Source organism: Sparus aurata, chromosome 17, assembly GCF_900880675.1.
Source record: "Sparus aurata chromosome 17, fSpaAur1.1, whole genome shotgun sequence".
NCBI classification, from domain to species: Eukaryota; Metazoa; Chordata; class Actinopteri; order Spariformes; family Sparidae; genus Sparus; species Sparus aurata.
In genome coordinates this window covers 23,086,258-23,105,843 of record NC_044203.1, presented here as the reverse complement: position 1 = coordinate 23,105,843, position 19,586 = coordinate 23,086,258, and the positions used below count along the sequence as shown (strand labels likewise).

Genomic DNA, 19,586 nt, shown 5'->3' with positions numbered 1-19,586 from the left:
GTGAAATAAATTATGATATTCTGTCACTCAGGGCGGATTTTTAAAAAGCCGTTCATTTAAAATGACAGACAAGATTTCTGTATAATACACAGTAAACTATCTGTCACCTGCTGAGATCCGAGTGTTCTTCAGTACACAGGAAGATGTTGCTTATTTTGGATCTATACCAATGTATTTATTTATTAGTCTGCACACTTAACTATACCAGTCGACAGATGTGGCTTTTTCAGGGCCAACATGGATCCCAATCAGAACCAAATAAAGGGGACTGAAATCTGATTTTTGATGGAGTAAACCAAAGTACAATATTCCCAAGTACTGTTCTTAGCTACAATTTTCACGTACTTTACTCAAGTATTTCCATTTTATGCTATGCTTTATACTTCCTCTCCACTACATTTATTTGATACATTTATTTACTTTGCATATTCAGATTATTCATTGTTTACAGGCTATTAATTGTGACGTGTTACCAACCAGACAGTGTTATGGGTGGGACATTGTGTTAGAGGAGGCTGCATCAGAGCCAAAATAGTATATTTTAAATAAATTAGTTTATTTTATCGGCAATCTTAGTGAGATCACCTATACCGACAATCAGAAAAAATCTTTATTTCACATCTATGGTTTTACAGATTAAAGATGTAATACATAAGATTTTTTGTTCAAAACAATCAAAAATAGCTAAAATTATCAACAAAATGTAAGAAAGTAACAGTTTTGACTTCTATGTACTGTGTTGTAGAGATGTCCTCTGATGTTTGGCTACTAGCAGTGTGAACATCACCAACACTTCCCCACAGTGTTCTCAGCTCCCAGTCTGGTCCTCTAGCTGCACGGCTAACTGAGCTACCTAGCTAACAGCAGTTACAGTTAGCAGCAGTCAGCAGTTGCTATGGTGATATGTGTCTGGAATATGATTTCGACAGGTGGCCAATTCTTATACACTGGTCTTTTGAAAAGTGCTCATACCCTTTTCAATTAAGACATTCCTCATAATCTGAAGGATTAAGTGTTCCTTTACTGAGTTGAGAAAAGCCCCCTACTCCTTAAACTAAATTACTAATTAGAAATTAGAATTACTTTTTAGATATCTGCAGTTCTCAAAGGACAATGAGGCTACAAACATGTGATGATCTTATAGAATATGATGCATGCCGTAAATTAAACTTCCTCGAGAGTTTTTCTCTTATGGAAAAGATCTGAAAATTCCTTCCACCACTGAAAAGAGTATAAAAGTATGTTCTCTAAGTGCTTTAAATGTCTTTTAATGCCTTATTAAAGATAAATGATGATAAACACCCATGAACAATGTGCTCAGTAAGCTCATTATGTATGTGAATGTAAACATGGACAGGAATAGAATAGGTAATCTCATACAGGATTCAGGGCATATTAGTTCCAGAAGAAAACACAACACAGGGAGAAAGCACGCAGACGAAAAAGCAAGGACGTCATATGGAGGATCATGACACACGAGGAGGAGACACGCAGTCACAGATGTAATTAGTTTATGGTAGAACGGCAGACAGATGTCAGCATCTGGGTCATCTCAGTGGACAAAGGAGTGCGGTTCAATACCCGTCATCTCGGCTTTGCCCATCACCGCTCATAACAGCCAAAAGAGCTGCGCTGTCACAGATAAGCTCAGGACTATGAACAGGAATAAAAGCCTTATCTCCCAATTCTGTATCGACAACCAATGATGATATGCTTCCACGGTGGCAGATCAAGAGATAATATAAATTTTCAATTCAATATTACTCCCATAAATATTAGAGTTGAAAAGCAGAGGCTGGACGGCTCAGTTAGTGAAGCTTAAGGTTAATGTTTCAAGTTTAATTTTGGAGGGAGTCATTGTTTCAAGACACACACATGCAACAATTCCTTACCACAACTTTGGTTTCAGTAATAAGGACGATACTGCAGAAATACTTGTGAATTTAATACCTGAATCTACGAATGACAGTGGTTTTTATTTTATTTAAAGTCGTGGTGGTTGTCACGTTTAAATGTTTGGGCCTCCAACACTGAAGTCGCCTCAGGTCCAGTCGTTACGGGACGCTGACCGCCCTCATAATGTTAGTGTGGCCGGACCCCGGGATCCAGCCTGTCACCACAATCACCATGTCGCCCGACTTGAAGAATCCTCTTGCCTTTCCTAAGGAGGGAAACACAGGAGAGTTTGTGAGTGAGATGGCATCATAGCATACAAATAACCAGGAGGCAGACAAACACACACTTGCTGACCTATATCCATGCCAAAGTTGACCCTGTTGTCTACATCATCGGCCCAGACGGGAGCAGGCAGAGGGTGGAAGAGGACAGGAAACACTCCTCTTAACAGCTGAGACTGACGAGCCACCTGAGGGAGACGACAGAGACGTGAAGGGAAGGCTCAGGTATTTGTTACATAACAGTGATTTCAGTTAAATGTAACTACAAATTGTTAACAAAATGTGGTTTAATTTGCTTGTGGTAGCCGATAAGGTGATGCATTCCTGCCAGTTTCTCTGCATATTCAAGATTTCGACATCCAAAATGAGCCCATGACTGATGTAATTCAGCCTTTTTCAAGCCTATTTCATTTATGACCCTCTAAAGTAAATATAGCGAAGTCTACTTGTAGATAGGTAAGGACTTTGTCTGGAAATCAGATATGCTCTCCAATGCTCGGTCAAAAAAGTTGATTCTGACACAACACAAAGACGTTGCCATGACAGTAGACAAACCTTCAAATATTTATGTTGCTGCAAAGAAGCTACAAATTCTAAAACATGGTTGCTTCACACACATTTTAAACCCAGCAGCACAAGAGATCTCTACAATCACCACAGGTCCACAGTGGTCACCCGACATCAGTGTCCCCAATGACGTACCTGCCCAAATGTGAAATATGGTCGCAATCTGTGCTCTCTGTTCTAAGTTATGCCGTTGAGTAATGGCCAGAAATGAGTTTTTGCAGAGCATTAAGATGTGGCCGAGAAGCTGACCTTTGACCTTTTGGATATAAGTCCTTGAGTTCTCTATTCTTGATTTGATTCATGGCCAGAAACATGTTTTGAGAGGTCACTGTTACTTTGCCTTTGGACCACCTAATTCTAATCAGTTCATCCTTGAGACCAAGTGGACGTTTGTGCCAGAGGTAATACAGTTCTTAATAAATCACTTTCATGGAGTAGGGCATGCATGAGGTCCTTTGTAAAGGTCAAAATCAGAAATATAGATAAGGAGTCATGCCAGGATTAATATAGTTGTGTATTGATTTATAACTTAATTAAGAGACAATATGACGTAACATTGTGTTTCTGTGCATCAATGGCACTAGAGTCAGACAGAAGCTGAGAGGCCTGTTCTCTCTGACCTGAGACCTGTTGTAGATAAAGACACCAAGTTTTATAAGCAGACGTAGCGTCCACATCTCACATCTCATTTCTTATTTGTCTGTTGTAAGCATTATTGTTTCATCTTTTTAACTCTTGCTAGCCATGTTGACTGATTATTTTCACTCGTATCATTTGTACATCACTGTAAAGAGGGCACTCCCTAAAAACTGAGCCTGTTCCTAGTGAGTTTCTCCTGAAGAAAACAGTTTTCAACATTCAAAATTACCACCCTGTAATCTCAGAGGTTGCCATAAGTAGGGTGACAGTGTCAAACCAGGTCCAGATGTGCGGCTCTGAACCTGGCCCTGACTCTCTAACCTCCATGTTGAGTCTATAGCATGAGGAGGAGATTATTATGAGGATTAACTCCACACGGCTGGAAAATCAGAGGTAATCTTGAGCTACTATGAGACCGTTTGCGACACATTTTTTGCTCCGACCATTTTTTAAAATAACTATCTTTGAGCAAAGAGGCTGTAAAATGCTCCATAAAACAGAAATACACCCCAGCTGAATATCACACATAAACACAGTCAGAGAGACCAATGTGACATCTTTAGCACTGTGACTTTTAACAGCAACAGATTGTAAGAGTAAATACTGACTGTATCACACACTGTTTGATTTTTAAAACTATGAGTCAACAATTCAATGGTGGGGGTTCAGGAAAGACCAGTGCAATGCTAGTTCATAGAGGCAGACGGTACCTGAGGACTTCTGGTGATGGAAATAATCGGACAGCGAGGCCGGTACCGGGACAGGAGATGTGCCGCCCTGGAGAGAAGAGGAGGAAGGTGACAAATTCAAGGAAAAACCAACATAAAGTGTTTTATAAGTATTGTTCATCACAGGTTCAAGGCTCATTAGCGTAGAACTCTATGAACACCTTTATTCTCAAAGATGCTCCTCATTTACTGAACGATTAACACATTGATTAAATGCATAATTGATCTAAATGCAGATGTCACTGAGTGAAGTCATCAAAATGAAATAATGAACACGAAGTCACTGTTTGGCCATGCAGGTGGCTTGGCTCAAGGGATTGCTCTGTTGGTCACAACATTTCAACAACTATCCATCTAATTTTGTGTCCTTCGGATGAATCCTCAAGACTTTGATCCTCTAACCTTGGCCCTCATGTAAGAATTGGCAGCTCACCAGGGGGCAGCATATCACCAGAGTAACTGCTAACTATAGCTGCTGTTATCTAATAAATTCAGTAATCCTGACAGCTAGCGGCCATGTTAGCTAAATCTGCCAGGACCTGGAGCTCGGGGCACTGGATAAGTGTTGGTTAACTATCGACTATCACTTCTTGAGGTACAAAATGGAAAAGGTCCAGCTGGTTAGCATGCTAGCTTTAACAGATATCTCTGCAACACAGTACAAATAATCTTTGCCATAATGTCAAAACTGTGTTCACATTCTGTTGATAATGTTAGTCTTTTAAAGTTTTAAACTAAAATTCTTTAAATATCACAGTAAATATTATTTGTTATATACTTTTTGTTTATGACCAACACTGATGCCATTCCGATTGGTCTCAGATGTATTTTTTGTGCTCCTGCATAATACTGTATAAAATAGGCAATGTAAGCATGCTAACACACTAAAATAAGTTGTTCAAAATGGCAAACACTGTATGTGTTAAACACAGTCTGTACGTTTGTCATGTGTGAGCCTCTAAACATGCCCACATTAGCATTTGGCTCACGGCGCTGTTGTGCCCTAGCACAGCCTCTCAGAGCTGATAGCATCGCTGTAGACTCTTTGTCTTGTTTGCTTACAATCTTGATCTGCAATCAAGGTCAACTGGATCTTCTCAGCCTCTGTATAAGTAATGAAGTGTGATAGGACTGAAGATTTTTGTGGTGCCTGTGTGTATGTGGAGACAGGTCTATTTACATGGTGGTGCAAAAATATACATTTACATAATAGTATATCTATATGTGAGTGCATGTCTTCAGAGAAGAGTAATATGTATTTGGCAAGAGAAGAAGTCAGAACACACAAAAACATAGGGGCTACACAATAAAAGTTATAGTCAACATAAAACGCTGCCCTAAGGAAACATGAAACAGAAGTGCAATATTGAATCTTTGCTCTGGGATAAAAAACACAACATCTGCTGCTCCAACAGCTTGTATTGTCTGTCCAGAGGGAAGAATGGAAACTAGGAAAAACATTACTGACATGTTTGCTCGAGTCTACAGTATGTTCAACAGCATGCTCTTGGGATGACTCAGCACTTCATGTCCAATACCGCAGACCACTGACGCAGGAAGTTGTATGTCAGTGACTTTAATGTGGGAGACTGGACTTTGTGTCCTTCATGGTCACCTTTTAATTGACAGTAAACAAAATCTTTCCATAGCTTAAAAAGATTGGTTGGACATTTTGGGAAAAAGCTTATAAGATTTACATGAAAAGATTGTGCACTGCCGTGTTTCATTTGTACATTAGCCCTTGTCTACGTCAGTCTGTGTTTTTTTTTCCTTTACTCTGCGTTGGTTCCAGGGTCTTCATGGGTTCCCTGTGATCCTGATTTGTTCCCCATGACTTAATGATTTTTCCTCTGTTTTTAGATTTCTGGTATCTCCTTGTTGAGTTTTTGTAGCCAATTTATTGTTGCCAGCCTTTTTATTGCTTGCATTTTACATTTTGGATTTTGGACTGATTTTTAGCTCTCATTATTAAAGCTTCAACCTGCCTGCTTCTGTGTCTGTGTTTGTGTCTTTTTTATGTTGAACTGTGACACTATTTGTGAAGGTCAAGAACTGAAATATTGCATATAAATGTGAAATTTTATAAGGTGCAGGAGTTGCTCATTTCTAACCATTTATTAACCATACATTGTCGGTGATAGGTTTGTTTTACACACCTGCCACTGGTGGTGAGGACTATGATAGCTCCAGCGCAACATTTAAAGGATGACTCCACCGCTCCGATGGCTGTGACCTCTGTGGGATCGGAGGAGAGGGGAGTGAGGCGACGCAGCTCCTCAAAGAGCTGCTGGTGGAAAATGGCCGCCTCTGCCTCCCTGCAGATCTGAGAGACAGCGACAGAGGAGTGAGGGTGAGGAGAGGGAGAGGGTTATCAGAGGGCCCCAAGTCAGATGTAACAGAGTGGACATCATGCACACACAGAAACACACACCGAGTGCATCATTGCGACGGCCTCCACAGGAAACAGACCCTTGGCGGTCTCCCCAGATAGCATTACACAGTCGGCCCCATCCAGCACAGCGTTGGCCACGTCACTGCCCTCCGCTCTTGTTGGCCGTGGGTGGGCCACCATGCTCTCCAGCATCTAAATACACACGGACACACACACATCACATCAGCTTCACATTAGTACTTTAACCACAGCTGAAATATCTCAAGTGAATAAGACACTGAAGAGGGATTAATCCATCAAATATAAGCCACTTTATGTGTCAAATTTTGACCCAGATGAGAAAGAAATGTAAGGCACGCAGGCGCGAGACAATGAGGAGAGGAGCTAATAGCTTTGTGGATGGCTGGACAGTGGTGGAGGGAGAAATAGCAATCAGTTAGACCGAGGCAGGCGAAGATGACTCTGCAAGATTACTATTGGCAAGCCGGAGACTCAGTATTATGAGTCAATAGGCTGGACAGACAGTTGGAGGATGAGATAGCTCGCAGCGTTGCCCGAGAGACTGCATTTTTGTAGTAGCTAAAAAGCTCCTGCTAATGCTCATTAGTGCATGTGTGTGCATGTGTGTGTGTGTGTGTGTGTGTGTGGGTGTTGTTTGTGGGCTCGGGTCTGGAGTAGCAAACCTGCTATAACGCTGTCACTCTGAGTCAGGAGCTGTAGCATAAACAAGATACAGCACTGTGACTCAACATGGCTGCAGGAGTGTGCATGCATGTGTGTATGTGTGCGCAAGTAAGCAGAGAGGGGTGTGAAAGAGAGGAAATGTGTGTGTGTGTCTTTGAGGATGAACTCATCAGACAAGTGAATGTGTGTTCGTGCGAGTGCATTATGTAGGAGTGCAAGGTTAATGTGTGCCTGTTAGGTTTTAATGTTAGTCTGCTCGCACCGTTTGACACCTGATTGGTTAACACTGTAGTTAAGAGTCTAAATCTGCATGTTTTTTCATATCTGCACGCATGTGTTCTTGCGTGTGCTCGTCCCTGACCTGTGTGGCACAGATGACGGGCTTGCCGGCAGAGTTGCAGCGTCCAATCATCATCTTCTGGGCGATGAAGACTTTCTCCGCCGGGATCTCGATCCCCAGGTCGCCCCTGGCAACCATAACGCCATCGCTCTCAGCCAGGATCTCCTCAAAACTGACAGAGAGATTAAGGGGCGGGGATGAGGAAGGCGAAGGATTCAGGGTTTGGGATGAAAAGAGGGAGTTGGGACGAGGGACAAAAGGGACGAGGAAGCAGAGAGGAGCAAAATTACACTGTTTGTGTTCATCCAGGATGCATTTTGAGCTGCAAAAAACAGGATTTTGCTGACTGCTTCTGGATCTTGAGAACATATTGAGGATTTTCTTGCTTTGTAATCTAAATCCTACATTATGAATGCGTGAGCAGTGCAAACAGGGAAGAGCAGGAACATGTGATTAGCATGATTTAAGTAAAAACAGCTGCAGGAGATGTTAAACAGGACTCTTTCCTCCAAATATTGACACAGAGCATCATAATCAAGCAAAAATGTAATCTTTATGAGCCAACATTTAAATTAGAGCCATAGTTTAACAGTGTCAGCAGTAGGGGAGAGTGTGAGATAAGTGATGGAGATGAGGGAGCTGTGACATGAATTGTGTCAGATATTTTAATTGGTAGCTATTACTCACAGGGACACACATCGCCTATCACAGATGCATTAAATCCAGAGCTGACATATGTCCATCCATCACTGACAGCTGGCCGTCCACAGGAGCGCTGGATTTATACGTCCTGCCACAGCCTCTCACTGCCTCCAGCTCAAAGTAACCACGCTTTAATGGTTTTTATTTATAGTGTTTTTCCTCCACTCACTTCTGAACCCCTTGCCGGCTTTCCACTTTGCTGATCACTTTGATGTCTCGCCCGTGTGGCCCCAGAACCCGCCGCACGTCTTTGACATCCTGAGCCGAGCGGATGAAGCTGGCGAACACGATGTCGACACCCTGGGCCACCCCGAACCTCAGGTCAGCCTCGTCTCGCTCGCTGACTGCCTGCAGGCCGATCAGGTCGCAGCCGGGGAGGTTGACGCCTTTACGGCTGCACAGCACGCCGCCAGCCTCCACCACTGTGTCCACCCAGTCAGGGCCTGCAGAGGACAAGGAGTTAAAAGATAAGTTCACCCACAAGTGTGAATTGAAAGAATATAAAATGGTTCCATGCAGCTTTTCGGGCATAGTCCAAGTCTCCGGAAGCCCTGAGATCCCAAATTGATTTGCTACGTTGACACACGGTCAAGCTCTTGCATCCTCTTCAGACGGGTGGCGTGCTAGCGCTTTTAGCATAGCAGCTACGGTGAAAATTCTGGCTTTAAAAATGCTATGAATAACATATTTTCAAATCAATTTTAAATTTCAGGATTTCAGAAACTTGGATTACTCCCAGGTGAGCTGTATGTAACCATTTATGTTTATTTGCAGTTGGTGTTGATTTTTATGTTCCCCATCTACTTCAGATGGAGAATGCTGCATCTCTGTTTTGCTGTAAAGCTCCAGAAATGTTTTGTCAGCCACAAAACTTCATCTGACTTTCCATCAGTGTAGTGGTGAGTAGATAGTGACTGAATTTTCATTTTTGGGTGAACTTCTCCTTTAAGATGCTTTGAATCCCTGAATTGAGGATTGCCAAAGCTATAATTTTTTTTGTAAGGACTGCGTTGATAAAGGTGTAGTGTCTTCTTTCGAAGGAGAAAGCATTTACCACATTTCAAGAAAAGTTTTGTCTTGCAGGAAATAATGCAGTTTAGTGCAAATATCAAAGATCTGAAGTAAAAAGTATATGTCTGCTTTTGGAACGCCCCTTAGTTCAGACTTACAGGAGCAAAGGTCCATAAATGTATCTGGGATTACTCAAGTCATAAATCTGATTTCATTCCGAGGCAATATATACAAGGTGACCCACCAATTATAGCAGACTCAGATATGACCCAGACTACATTAGCACTATAATGGTGGGGAGGCAGATTTTGTTAAGGGGCTGATGGACTCCAGGGGAACCGTCTTTTCATGAATAGCTTATTCAGCTAAGCAAGGTTAGAAAAACATCTCATTCAGACTGAGAGACGGGCCGATCATAGCGCGGGATCTTTTGTAAGTCAGTGCTGTGACCTGATAAACATAAAGTAGGACTTTGTATGGAAGATAATAAGGGTAAACAAAATGAGAAGTGTTACCTGATAATGGCAGAGAGGAATATTTATGTTTATGTATGCAGATATATGTTTGAATCCACGCGTGTATGCATATGTATGCTTGTTAAACGCTTGCTATGTTCTTTTTTTCTTTTTTCTTTTTTTTTTCCTTTATATTGTTTTGTCAAGATTACTTTTGATGTTTTTATATTGCATAATTAATCAAATATACTTCATAACACAAGAAAATAAGAGGTAAGATCTTGTCACATTACTGCTTTGTTAAAGACAACTTAATGTGCGTGACCTGTTCCTTGTACTTTGAGTCCAATGAGGCCATCATCGATGTAGATCGTGCTTCCTTTCTTGAGGACTTTGGGCAGACTGGGGTAGTCCACCCATATCATCTTCCCGTCCGTCTTGTCTTTGTCACCTTCTGCTGTCACCACACGGACATGGCTGCCCTTCTCCAGCTCCACCTCCTCCTCCACCGTCTATACAAACACACGCAAACACAAAAGGAAATGACTACTGTCCAGCAAACACCACTATCACCTCTATCTCCTCGAATGCATGGAAGATGTTATCAAACGTGTCATCACTAGTTGATTAAGAACATGATCTCTACAGGGCAAACCTGTGGTGCAAGTACAGAGTTTCATCACGGTAATGTTTGCAGGAATGTGTGGGCAAGAATGTGACATACAATCTGTGCTTTGTATTGTTACCCAAGAGCAGAAGAACCAACAAACTCAGTGTGTAACTCACAAATTTGGCAAGAAAAATGTTAAATAAATAAAAAGAATAAATGGCACGTAAGAATTGCAATATATGGCAACCCTCCAAGTCCTGTTGTTGTCATCTATAGTATGTTGCTGCACCTCAATCTGTTGGAATCAAATATTTGGTTTTCTCATCCTGAGTGTGGCTCCTTCTCTGTTTGCTGTTGCAAAACCACAACCTGCGTCGGAGCCGAGCTGAAAACATGTTTGATTCATCTCCACACGCTGTCTAAATCCATGCTGAGCTTCAACAGGCCGGTCTGTGTGTTAGGATGCCTGTGGCTGAACCGTGCTGTTAAATCAGAGGTTTCAAGTGCCAGTGATGATGTGATAACGTCACAGACTTCAACTGTACTCGGTAATAACTGTCCCACTAATATGTCACCTGTTTTCTACCTTCACTTGTTTGTTTGTGTCTGCTGTTTTTTCCAGTTATCCACATTCTTGCTGTTAATGTAAAATGTCCTCTGCTAAAACATGCAAGAAATGATGGTGGTTTTATTGTAAATAATATTCTTCTTACTAAATTTGTTAACACACTCCTTTCATGTGTTTATACTTCTGGTTTCCCTGAACCTGTTTCCCTGGGTTCAATTTTTACCGTTACTCAGAGATTCGTCTGGTTATTCTCAGCGTCGTAACAGTGTTCATGATCAGTGTTGGGCAAGTAACTTCCAAAATGTAATGTATCACATATTACAAGTTACCATCATTTGAATGTAATATTTCACTTTAGAATATTACTGTCTGTGTAGAGTATTGCATTACTGATTACTAGAGCTGGGTATCAAACTTCAACATTTTTATGGCCTCGATACTATCCAGTGATCAAAAAATGTCTCATCATTCACCAACTGTGAATATTTAAAAAGCTAATTTCATCAGCATCAGTGAACCAATAAGCACGCAGCATGCTTTTTGTGCCAAGATCTAATAGTGTTGGCGATTGGCTGCCTCGAGACAAACACTAGGTCATGCTCAGAGGCGCACCGCATGCATGTATAATGAAATTGGATTTCATTAAATTGTTTCTTGGCTGTCGGTTAAAGGTGTCTGTATCTGTACCGGTGCTGGTATGAAAACTTTTCAGTGATACCCAGCCCTGCTGATTACTTGTGTGCTACTTTCACTAAAATAACTGCAGAAAAGGATATAATTGTTACTGAAAAATGAGATAATACATTAATGTATCATTAGGTAATGATCAGGACATATGTCAAATGCACATCAGTTGACATCCTGACCACTTTCTTTTCAACTATGAACTGTGACTTATTCCTGAGGACAGTTCTTGTGGTTTCCACTAAATTGAACATCTGAAATGTGGAGAATCTATCTAACCATGTGTAGCATGTCCATGTTGACCAGAGTTAAACATTTATATCATTATTAGCGGCTTTAAACAATGTTAAACAGGTCACCGGTGACACGGTGGGTCTGACCATGTTGAAAAACATCTCTAAACCCGTAACTTCAGGTGTTGAAGCATCACTGAACGTAGTAACTGTGATAATATTACCGTAAAACTTATTCGAAATGAGTTATATTGCTCTGTTTCAGCATAAATCAATATATAGTAGTGCGTCACTTTAGTCCTGCGTCACTTTTGTATCTCACTCCTAACTCTGTTCATGATATGTGAGAGCAAAGTAGAATAGGCTTGTAAGAAAATGAAATAAAGATAATATATAATGTAAAATATGATTAACACACAGTTATGTATAGCTCAAGTGTTAGTATCTTATTTGTATCCTCCAATTAGTCTTCTAAACAGACTTTGGAAGAGTCAAAATGAGCCAGACTCAGTGTGCAGCTCCCACTCCATGCGTTTTGTAAGCTAATCAAAGCATGAAGAGGTTTCCAACAGCTTGCAGTTATTTGTTCTGCAAAGCAGACAGTGTGCGACAGCAACACAAAGAACAACACAATAATCTGATGATGAGAGAGCAAAAGAGGACACAACAACACTTGTGACAACCTGTAGAAAACGATGAAGAAACGAAGCAGTCGACATAGTCGACATTTTCAGCACCTCTCACACCTGACTGCATGTGACAGGTTGATTCAGACTGTTTGATGGATGAGGCAGTACATGTTTACCCCTTTCACTAATCCAGTGCGGATCTCTGGACCCTTTGTATCCAAAGCGATGGCAACAGGCCGATAATACAAGGGGTCGGAGGTTATCGTCTCCACCGCCTCTCGGATGTTTTTGATGGTTTCGCCATGGTACTGACAGACACAGGGAGGGAGACAGACACAGAGTCAATACATGACTGAAGGAAAGACAGAAACATGTGCTGATCTACTCTACTGAAACACAGGCACTGTACATACTTCATGTGAGCCATGAGAGAAATTAAGACGAGCGATATTCATTCCTGCCTTCACCATCTCTTGGAGTTTGGGGACTGATCGGGATGCAGGACCTGAATGGACAAGAAAGAGAGACACTCGTTTAGAAGAGTGTGTGAGGGTTTTGTTGAGATTTTGAAATGAAAAAAGATGTTTTTCGGGTTGCTCCAAAACCGATACCAGTGTCAGAAATAATGATAATATTGTGATTCGATTTTCTCACCAAGCCCTAACATTAATGAAGTGCTTCAAAATTTTAATTTCAAAAGTAAAGTGTATCAAGATATAGCCTAAAAATATCCCAAAGTTATTTAAAGGCCCACATGCCAAACCCTCTAATAATCAAGACAAAACACACAAAAACAAAACAACAATATAGGGTTATTATTATTATACTGTACACGTATTTTAAGCACTGGTATTTGACCCGTGCTCAGTATTCCCCGATACACAAATTTATGTTTAGGTGTAGGAGTTTAACATTAAAACTGAGCATAAACAATGAGTTGATTAGCAGAAAATTGACATCTATGATAAATGATCACTGATTCAAGCTTTTCAAATGAGACCATCTGCTGCTTTTCTGTGTTTTCTGTGATAATAAACTCAATACTTTTGGGTTTTGGACTCTTGCTAAGACAAAAGAGGGAATTTGAATGTGTCAAATTTAACAATTTTCTGAATTTTTCCTGATTTTTATTGGTAAAGACAATAATTGGCAGATCAATTATGATGAATTATCGGTGTTACCTGCTACTTTAACACCTTCGAAACAAGCCCCTTTGGTGAGCCGTTAAAAGATATTTGCCTTTGTGAGAAATGAAAGGTGATATCTGGAGATTCAGAGCTCTGGAGGGACTAAGTAGCAATTTGTATTTTGTGTTGCCTTCTAATTATTTTTCTCTCTTTCTGGGCTGACAGAGCTCCAGGGTGACACAGCCAAGTCTTAAACCCTGCCAACACACTAAGGGCCACCCAGCAGCACCCAGGAGCTGAGTGCCAGTGATGACAAACAGTCGCCAGAAAACAAACTTGAAACTGAGACTCACTGTCTGCAGCCATTTGCCTACACTCACCAATGGTGCAGATTATGCTGGTGTTGCGCGCTGTGATTGGCTCCTGGTCGATGTCTAGCAGACAGAGATGTTCCAGGAAGGTGTCAGCCATGCTGGCATCCAGCTGCTGGCGTTGGATGAAAGAGTCCGGCAGTGTCATCGCCTCTGAGTAACGCCTGATGCGAGCTGTAGCGACAGAAAAAATGTTGTCAGCGGGGTGAAGGCAGTCATGAAAACTCAACTGGCAACTCCACCTGAGAATACAAATTAAACAAACGCGTGTGTGATTTCTGTGGTTAAAAACCCATATAGTTTGTGTTTAGAGTGAAGGGAGGAGACAGACTCTGAAGGTACAGCTGACCTGACATTAACTACAGCGTGGAGGGGTCATGTGGATTTACATGCTGACATTCAGCTGCCATACAATCGGCTGAGTGAAAACAAAACACTGCAGTTCAGCGACAAAATGGCATTTGATAGGTGACAGGAAGGCTGAGATTGCTGTGTAAAGGAAACATACAGGGTTACACGGTGACATTTGAAACACAGAGGTCTCCACACTCCCAAAAGTCTGTTTCTCAGACAACAGTGAGGAGGATCTGGTTTCACGTGCAGTCCAATAAAATACTATCCACCTCTCTGCCGAAGAAGGAATTAAGGTAAACTGAGATGTCTTGTATTCTCAGAGGAGACTCTCAAACACAAAGGAGACGTGATTTGCTTGCATTCTTTGTTTTCTGTCCGTGTTTGAGCTACGTGTTCATCTCTAGCTGAAAAACAACAAAGGGCCAACAAATAACAAATCCATAGATCAGAGTGTGAAAAACCAGAACAGTTCTACTTTGATGCTGGTTCATTCGCTGATTTTTGGCTCAGTCAGAATAACCGGAAAATTAGCTCCTGACTGGGAGAATCTATATGAATGACCCCTCACAAACCTTACCTGAAGTAACACAGTGGATGAAAGTAAATGCTCAGTTGATGGTAATATGTCTATCTATCTGTTTTTCCCACATGTAATTTTTATATGCTATTATCTGTAACCGTAAATTGCTAACATGGAATGACTTGAATTACTTAGAGAAGTTATTATCAATAACCCTGATATCAGCTAATTTTAGTGGTTTTATCGAAGGCACTGGTACAGCATCAACAAGTTATAGAAATACAAATGTGACAAGGGGCAAAATGGCGCGGACCCAAATGCAAGACACTGAAGAGGCAGGCAGGATTAGGAGCAAAAAGCGAGCTTTTAATAACCAGCCGAAATCCTCAAAATGTAGTGCAAAAACACCAAAATTAAAAGTACACACCAAGAAAAGCAAAGTACAAATCAAAAGGGCAAATTACAGACTAGGAAGAACAAGAGCAACAAAAACCAGAATCAAACCATGGTAGAAGGGACACAAAGACCCAGGAACAGGCTCAGGGGAACAAAAAAAAACAGAGAACTGATTAACTCATTAACTAACAGGACACAGGTGAACACAGAGACAGGATGCAAGTTCACAGCTAGAGGGAAAATTAAATGCAAAACAAGACACATGAGCAAAGAACTTCAAAATAAAATAGGAAATAGGAGAACCTCAAACTCAATACATGACAATAAAAAGCAATTCTTTGGAAAATAATGTCTAAATTTCAGGCGCACCAGTGCACACACATGTGACAGACTTTTGGACTTGGAGCCCTGCTAATACACAGCAATAATCAATACTAATAACTGACAACTAATATATTCAAGTTTTTCCCTCCTTTTATGGTCAAAAATTGTTTATAGTCTTTGGTAAAAGACATGAAAAGTAATTTAACTACCTGAAATACTGTATGAATATAAATGTAGTTAAACTATCAGCAAACTACTGCAAAATCTACTCAAACTTATAGTTCAATTACATGTAGCTCACTACTCCAAAACACTGCCAGTAAATCAGAATCAGCCAAGCTATAATGAAACAAGAAAATCACACCTCCAAATTGGGATGATCCCAGTGACTCCACCTGTCACTACTGCTGCACAAAAGTGTTAAAAACAGTAAATGGAGCTCATGTCTTCATGCACAGCCTTATAGTCTACCTGACTGAAGGCTTTGAGTCAGTACAATGGGTTCCATTTTAAAGGATGTCACAGTCAGTCAAGCTTGCAATTTCTGCCTCCGCAGGGGAGCAGGGAGCAAAGACCAGGGAGGAGAAGGACGAGGAGATAGGGGCCTGACAGACAAGGTCGCTGCTCACGACACAACGGGAGTGAAGAGGTGAGGATGAGGATGGCAGAGAGGGGAGGAGGACGAGAGGGTGAGGTGATGAGAGGAGGCATCTGACAAGGAAAAGAAATAAACTGAAAACTGGATTATTTGTTAGGGCTTGTGTTGTTGATTTGTTATCTTTTGCACTGCATGCCCTAATGTAAAGACCTTGTCCCCCAAAGTGTTATGTTTTAATTGCATTTAATTTAATTAAAGCCCTCTGTGGTGGAGCGACACGCAGAAACACAGAAGGACAAAGCTTGAAGTCTGCAGAGGAAACTCCCTGATGGCAACAGTGACTGGGAGGTTTTTTTGCAGATAACGTGAGCAAAACAGACACAGCTCCTCCATCCTGTGGATTCGGTAGCTGTCAGTTCCTTTCTCTCTCTCTCTCTCTCTCTCTCTCTCTACACCTCCCGGTGACCCAGTTCTGCCGCGCTGCTGCACACATCATTACGTTTCCCACTGAGAGCCTCCTCTGACACTTCCCAGGGTGTACACATGGAAACACTCACACATACATAGATACAGGTGCCTGTTACAGGAAAGGATGACTATAAATAAAGTTGGGTCAAAGACGGTTGCAAAATATCAGTCAATGCACTTTGATAAGAAAGGTGGACGGGGTCGATGGGTGAGGCCCGGTTGTACCAGGAATGACATGTTTGCGGAGGGTCACATTCCTGCATGACGGCAGGTCAACGTGCATGTGTGTGATTGACCTGTGGACAGATGTTTGCACATCTCCACTGAAGTTCAAAAGCATTAAAAATAGACACTATGCTGCATAATCTGACCAACAAGTTAAAAACAGGCAACTGAGTGATTTAAATGCAATCACAGACGTTGGAGAATGACAAATTATTACTGAGAAACACCTGATCAACCAAGGCACATAACGCTCTTTTGTCCTTGCAGCTCAGTGTCACAATAAATCCTTGTAAATCTGTCACTATAGAGTCATCTTTGGATATGTGATAATACGTAAATTGTATGCTCATAATATAAAAACTCAAAATACAAAAGAAAATTGGTCATCCACTTACCTGATTTGGAAAAACCCTCCATTTTTTAAATTAAAATCCACGGCACAGTTCCTCCTTTTCCTCTTTATTCTGTAATATTTCTTAATTTCCTCCTCGTGCCTTTATCCTCGTCTGTGCTCAGGCCGTGCACCTGTCATCCTATTGAGACTAGTGTCACCTGTACAAGCTTAGTTCAGCCTCTTTCATTCATTTTCACCCTCTGACCCCTCTGCTGCCCCCTCATCTCTCCTCCCACTCGCACCATTTGGATTGAGTCCATTTGGATGAATTGCTGGGGCTGACTCAGCCTCAGTGACTGGGCCAAGCAATGCTAAAAATGGAAATACTTTATGTCAATAGCCCCGTGATGACACTGAACTATCAGGGTGCAAAGTGAGACTTTGCTGCATCGCTGCATGTTATCTAATCCTGACCCTGGCCTTGACACACTTTTAACCCAAAATCAGACACAGATAATCTTTGGAATACTTTCAACATGACTGTATCTGCTGCTCATTTCATTCACAAGTCACTCGCAGACCCTACTAGACTTTTGGGTTGCCAGATTGTGAAATCCACACACACTCCTTCATAAACACACTGGAACAAAGACATGTTATATTGTTTGAACATGGAAAAAAAAAGCTATTGAAAAGAACATACTAACTGCATTCAAAAAAGTATATTGAGAAAATTTAGATCAAATCTTGTTTTAAAAGAGTGTCTTACTTTCAATTCTAACAAACCAAAATCAAGTGAATCACCTGTAAACATAAATGTTAATAAGTCAGCAGTCAAAAATGTCAATGAGTTACTAATCTTCGTTTAGACTGCCTGCTGCACTTCCAGAAGGTCAGAGGTCAGACAGGTCATTGGAGGATTTTACATGATTAACTGAAGAGTTAAAAATACAAAAATCGGGTCATAATTTAGGCAAACAAACATCAGCCACAATCTGGCAACCCGAGGTTACATATATTTTATCAGTGGCTCATGTACTAGTCCATTATTTGTCAACCATTAATTATAAGCCATTAATTACAGCACATATTCCCCCTCTGAAGGTTGACTTATAACAGACAGTGGGACGAGCTGTCAAAGGAGAAAAATGCAGATTCAGCCTCAGGTTCTTGATGTCAGCTGCCATTTATTTTCATTATCAATCAATCCTTAAATATAGATGTCAGGAAAATATTATGAAAAATGCTAATTTTCCCACAGCCCAAACTGACATTTCTTCATTCATCCAACAACAAGTCAAACACCCAAAGATGCTTCATTTACTGTGATGAATGACAAAGAAAAGCAGCAAATCTTTACAATTAATAAACTGGAACCAGCAAATGTTTGACATTTTTGCTTGAAAAAAAGACAGAAACCAAGCAGTTTTCTTTCGTTTGACTAATCATTACAGCTCTAATCTGAACCTTTGGAAACGTCTGTCACTAATTTGCTGTCCTCCACATTTTTGCTTTCCACCCACCGCAGCATGTTCCTGTTTTATGAGAAAACACATAAACCGGTTCGTCTCTCAGAAAATATGTGGGCTGATAATGGCTAATGTTATCTCACAGTGTGAGACTTTGACAAAAGATATGACACATGGAGATGATTTGTCTTCCACTCAGTGACACAGTTGACTCAAAGTTTCTTATTGACCTCTTGAAAGAGTGCATGGAGCTGCAGTCTGTGGGGTTGTATCCGTGCACAGTCACACATGATCCCAGGCTGACAGAGGGTGTAAATCGTTAGCCAAAGGACAAACAGACCTTTGTTCCTGAACTGACTACAGAAAATGTACCCTGTGCAACACACCTAGTACGATATAATAGTAATTACTAGACTGGAATAAAGGTCGGTTTTACGCATGACGACCAAAGTGCACTAATATGAAACTTAAATCAAAGATACAGGATGTAGGAAACAGGATAGTATTAAAACTTTCACACTTTTAGTCTCCAACAGTAAACAATTAATTTTAACCTGTGAGTTGCGTGTCTCTGGAAAGTATTTAATGACACTCGCTGGGTAACAACTGCGGGAACAGGACAAAGTAGAGTGATCAATATCTGGCTGAGCGAGAGAAATCAACAGGGAAGATTTCAAGCTGCAAAATCAAACAAACAACAATCAAACAAAAACCAATGTTCCATAAACAACAGGATGCAGAACGAGGCGTTTGCTCACACTCCTTACATAGCATGCAGTCTGCACCGTAAAGGTTGTAAAGGAATTAAAGGTGGTAAAGGTTAGATGGTTAGCAAATGAGGTGACCAACCTGTTGAAGTCAAGAAGCAGGCCAAGACTGAATGAGGAGGAGGGACAAACAGGGCAAATGTAAATAAATGTGTTTGTGTGAGTTTTGGCACCATCTGGTGGACAGCAGTGTAAATGTTGCCTTTGCCACAAT

General features: G+C 41.1%; 1 protein-coding gene across 2 annotated transcripts; it reads right to left on the bottom strand.

Annotated features, from left to right (window-relative positions):
- Positions 1–1,808: 1,808 nt before the first annotated feature.
- Positions 1,809–19,563, bottom strand: pklr (pyruvate kinase L/R). Of its 2 annotated transcripts, none has more exons than XM_030394985.1 (12): positions 19,455–19,563; positions 13,927–14,091; positions 12,833–12,924; positions 12,596–12,727; positions 10,021–10,207; positions 8,399–8,672; positions 7,549–7,699; positions 6,543–6,695; positions 6,268–6,434; positions 4,094–4,160; positions 2,251–2,365; positions 1,809–2,161 (listed from the first exon to the last, which is right to left on the bottom strand). In XM_030394985.1, the coding sequence occupies exons 1-12, from the start codon at positions 19,546–19,548 to the stop codon at positions 2,055–2,057; spliced, it is 1,704 nt and encodes a 567-aa protein (XP_030250845.1). In that variant the 5' UTR covers positions 19,549–19,563; the 3' UTR covers positions 1,809–2,054. The 2 variants fall into 2 exon arrangements, with proteins under 2 accessions (XP_030250845.1, XP_030250846.1); XM_030394986.1 differs by lacking the exon at positions 19,455–19,563 and adding an exon at positions 17,198–17,371.
- Between the last annotated feature and the right edge of the window lie 23 nt (positions 19,564–19,586).

What these genes read in the sequence shown, in the direction of transcription:
- pklr (XM_030394985.1), bottom strand. Translation starts at nt 19,548, where the DNA reads ATGGTGCCAAAACTCACACAAACACATTTATTTACATTTGCCCTGTTT. An exon ending in CAGCATAATCTGCACCATTG is followed by an intron (nt 12,925 to 13,926) that starts GTGAGTGTAGGC and finishes TTGTCCATTCAG; the next exon opens with GTCCTGCATCCCGATCAGTC. An exon ending in AGCCGGCAAGGGGTTCAGAA is followed by an intron (nt 7,700 to 8,398) that starts GTGAGTGGAGGA and finishes TCTCTCTGTCAG; the next exon opens with TTTTGAGGAGATCCTGGCTG.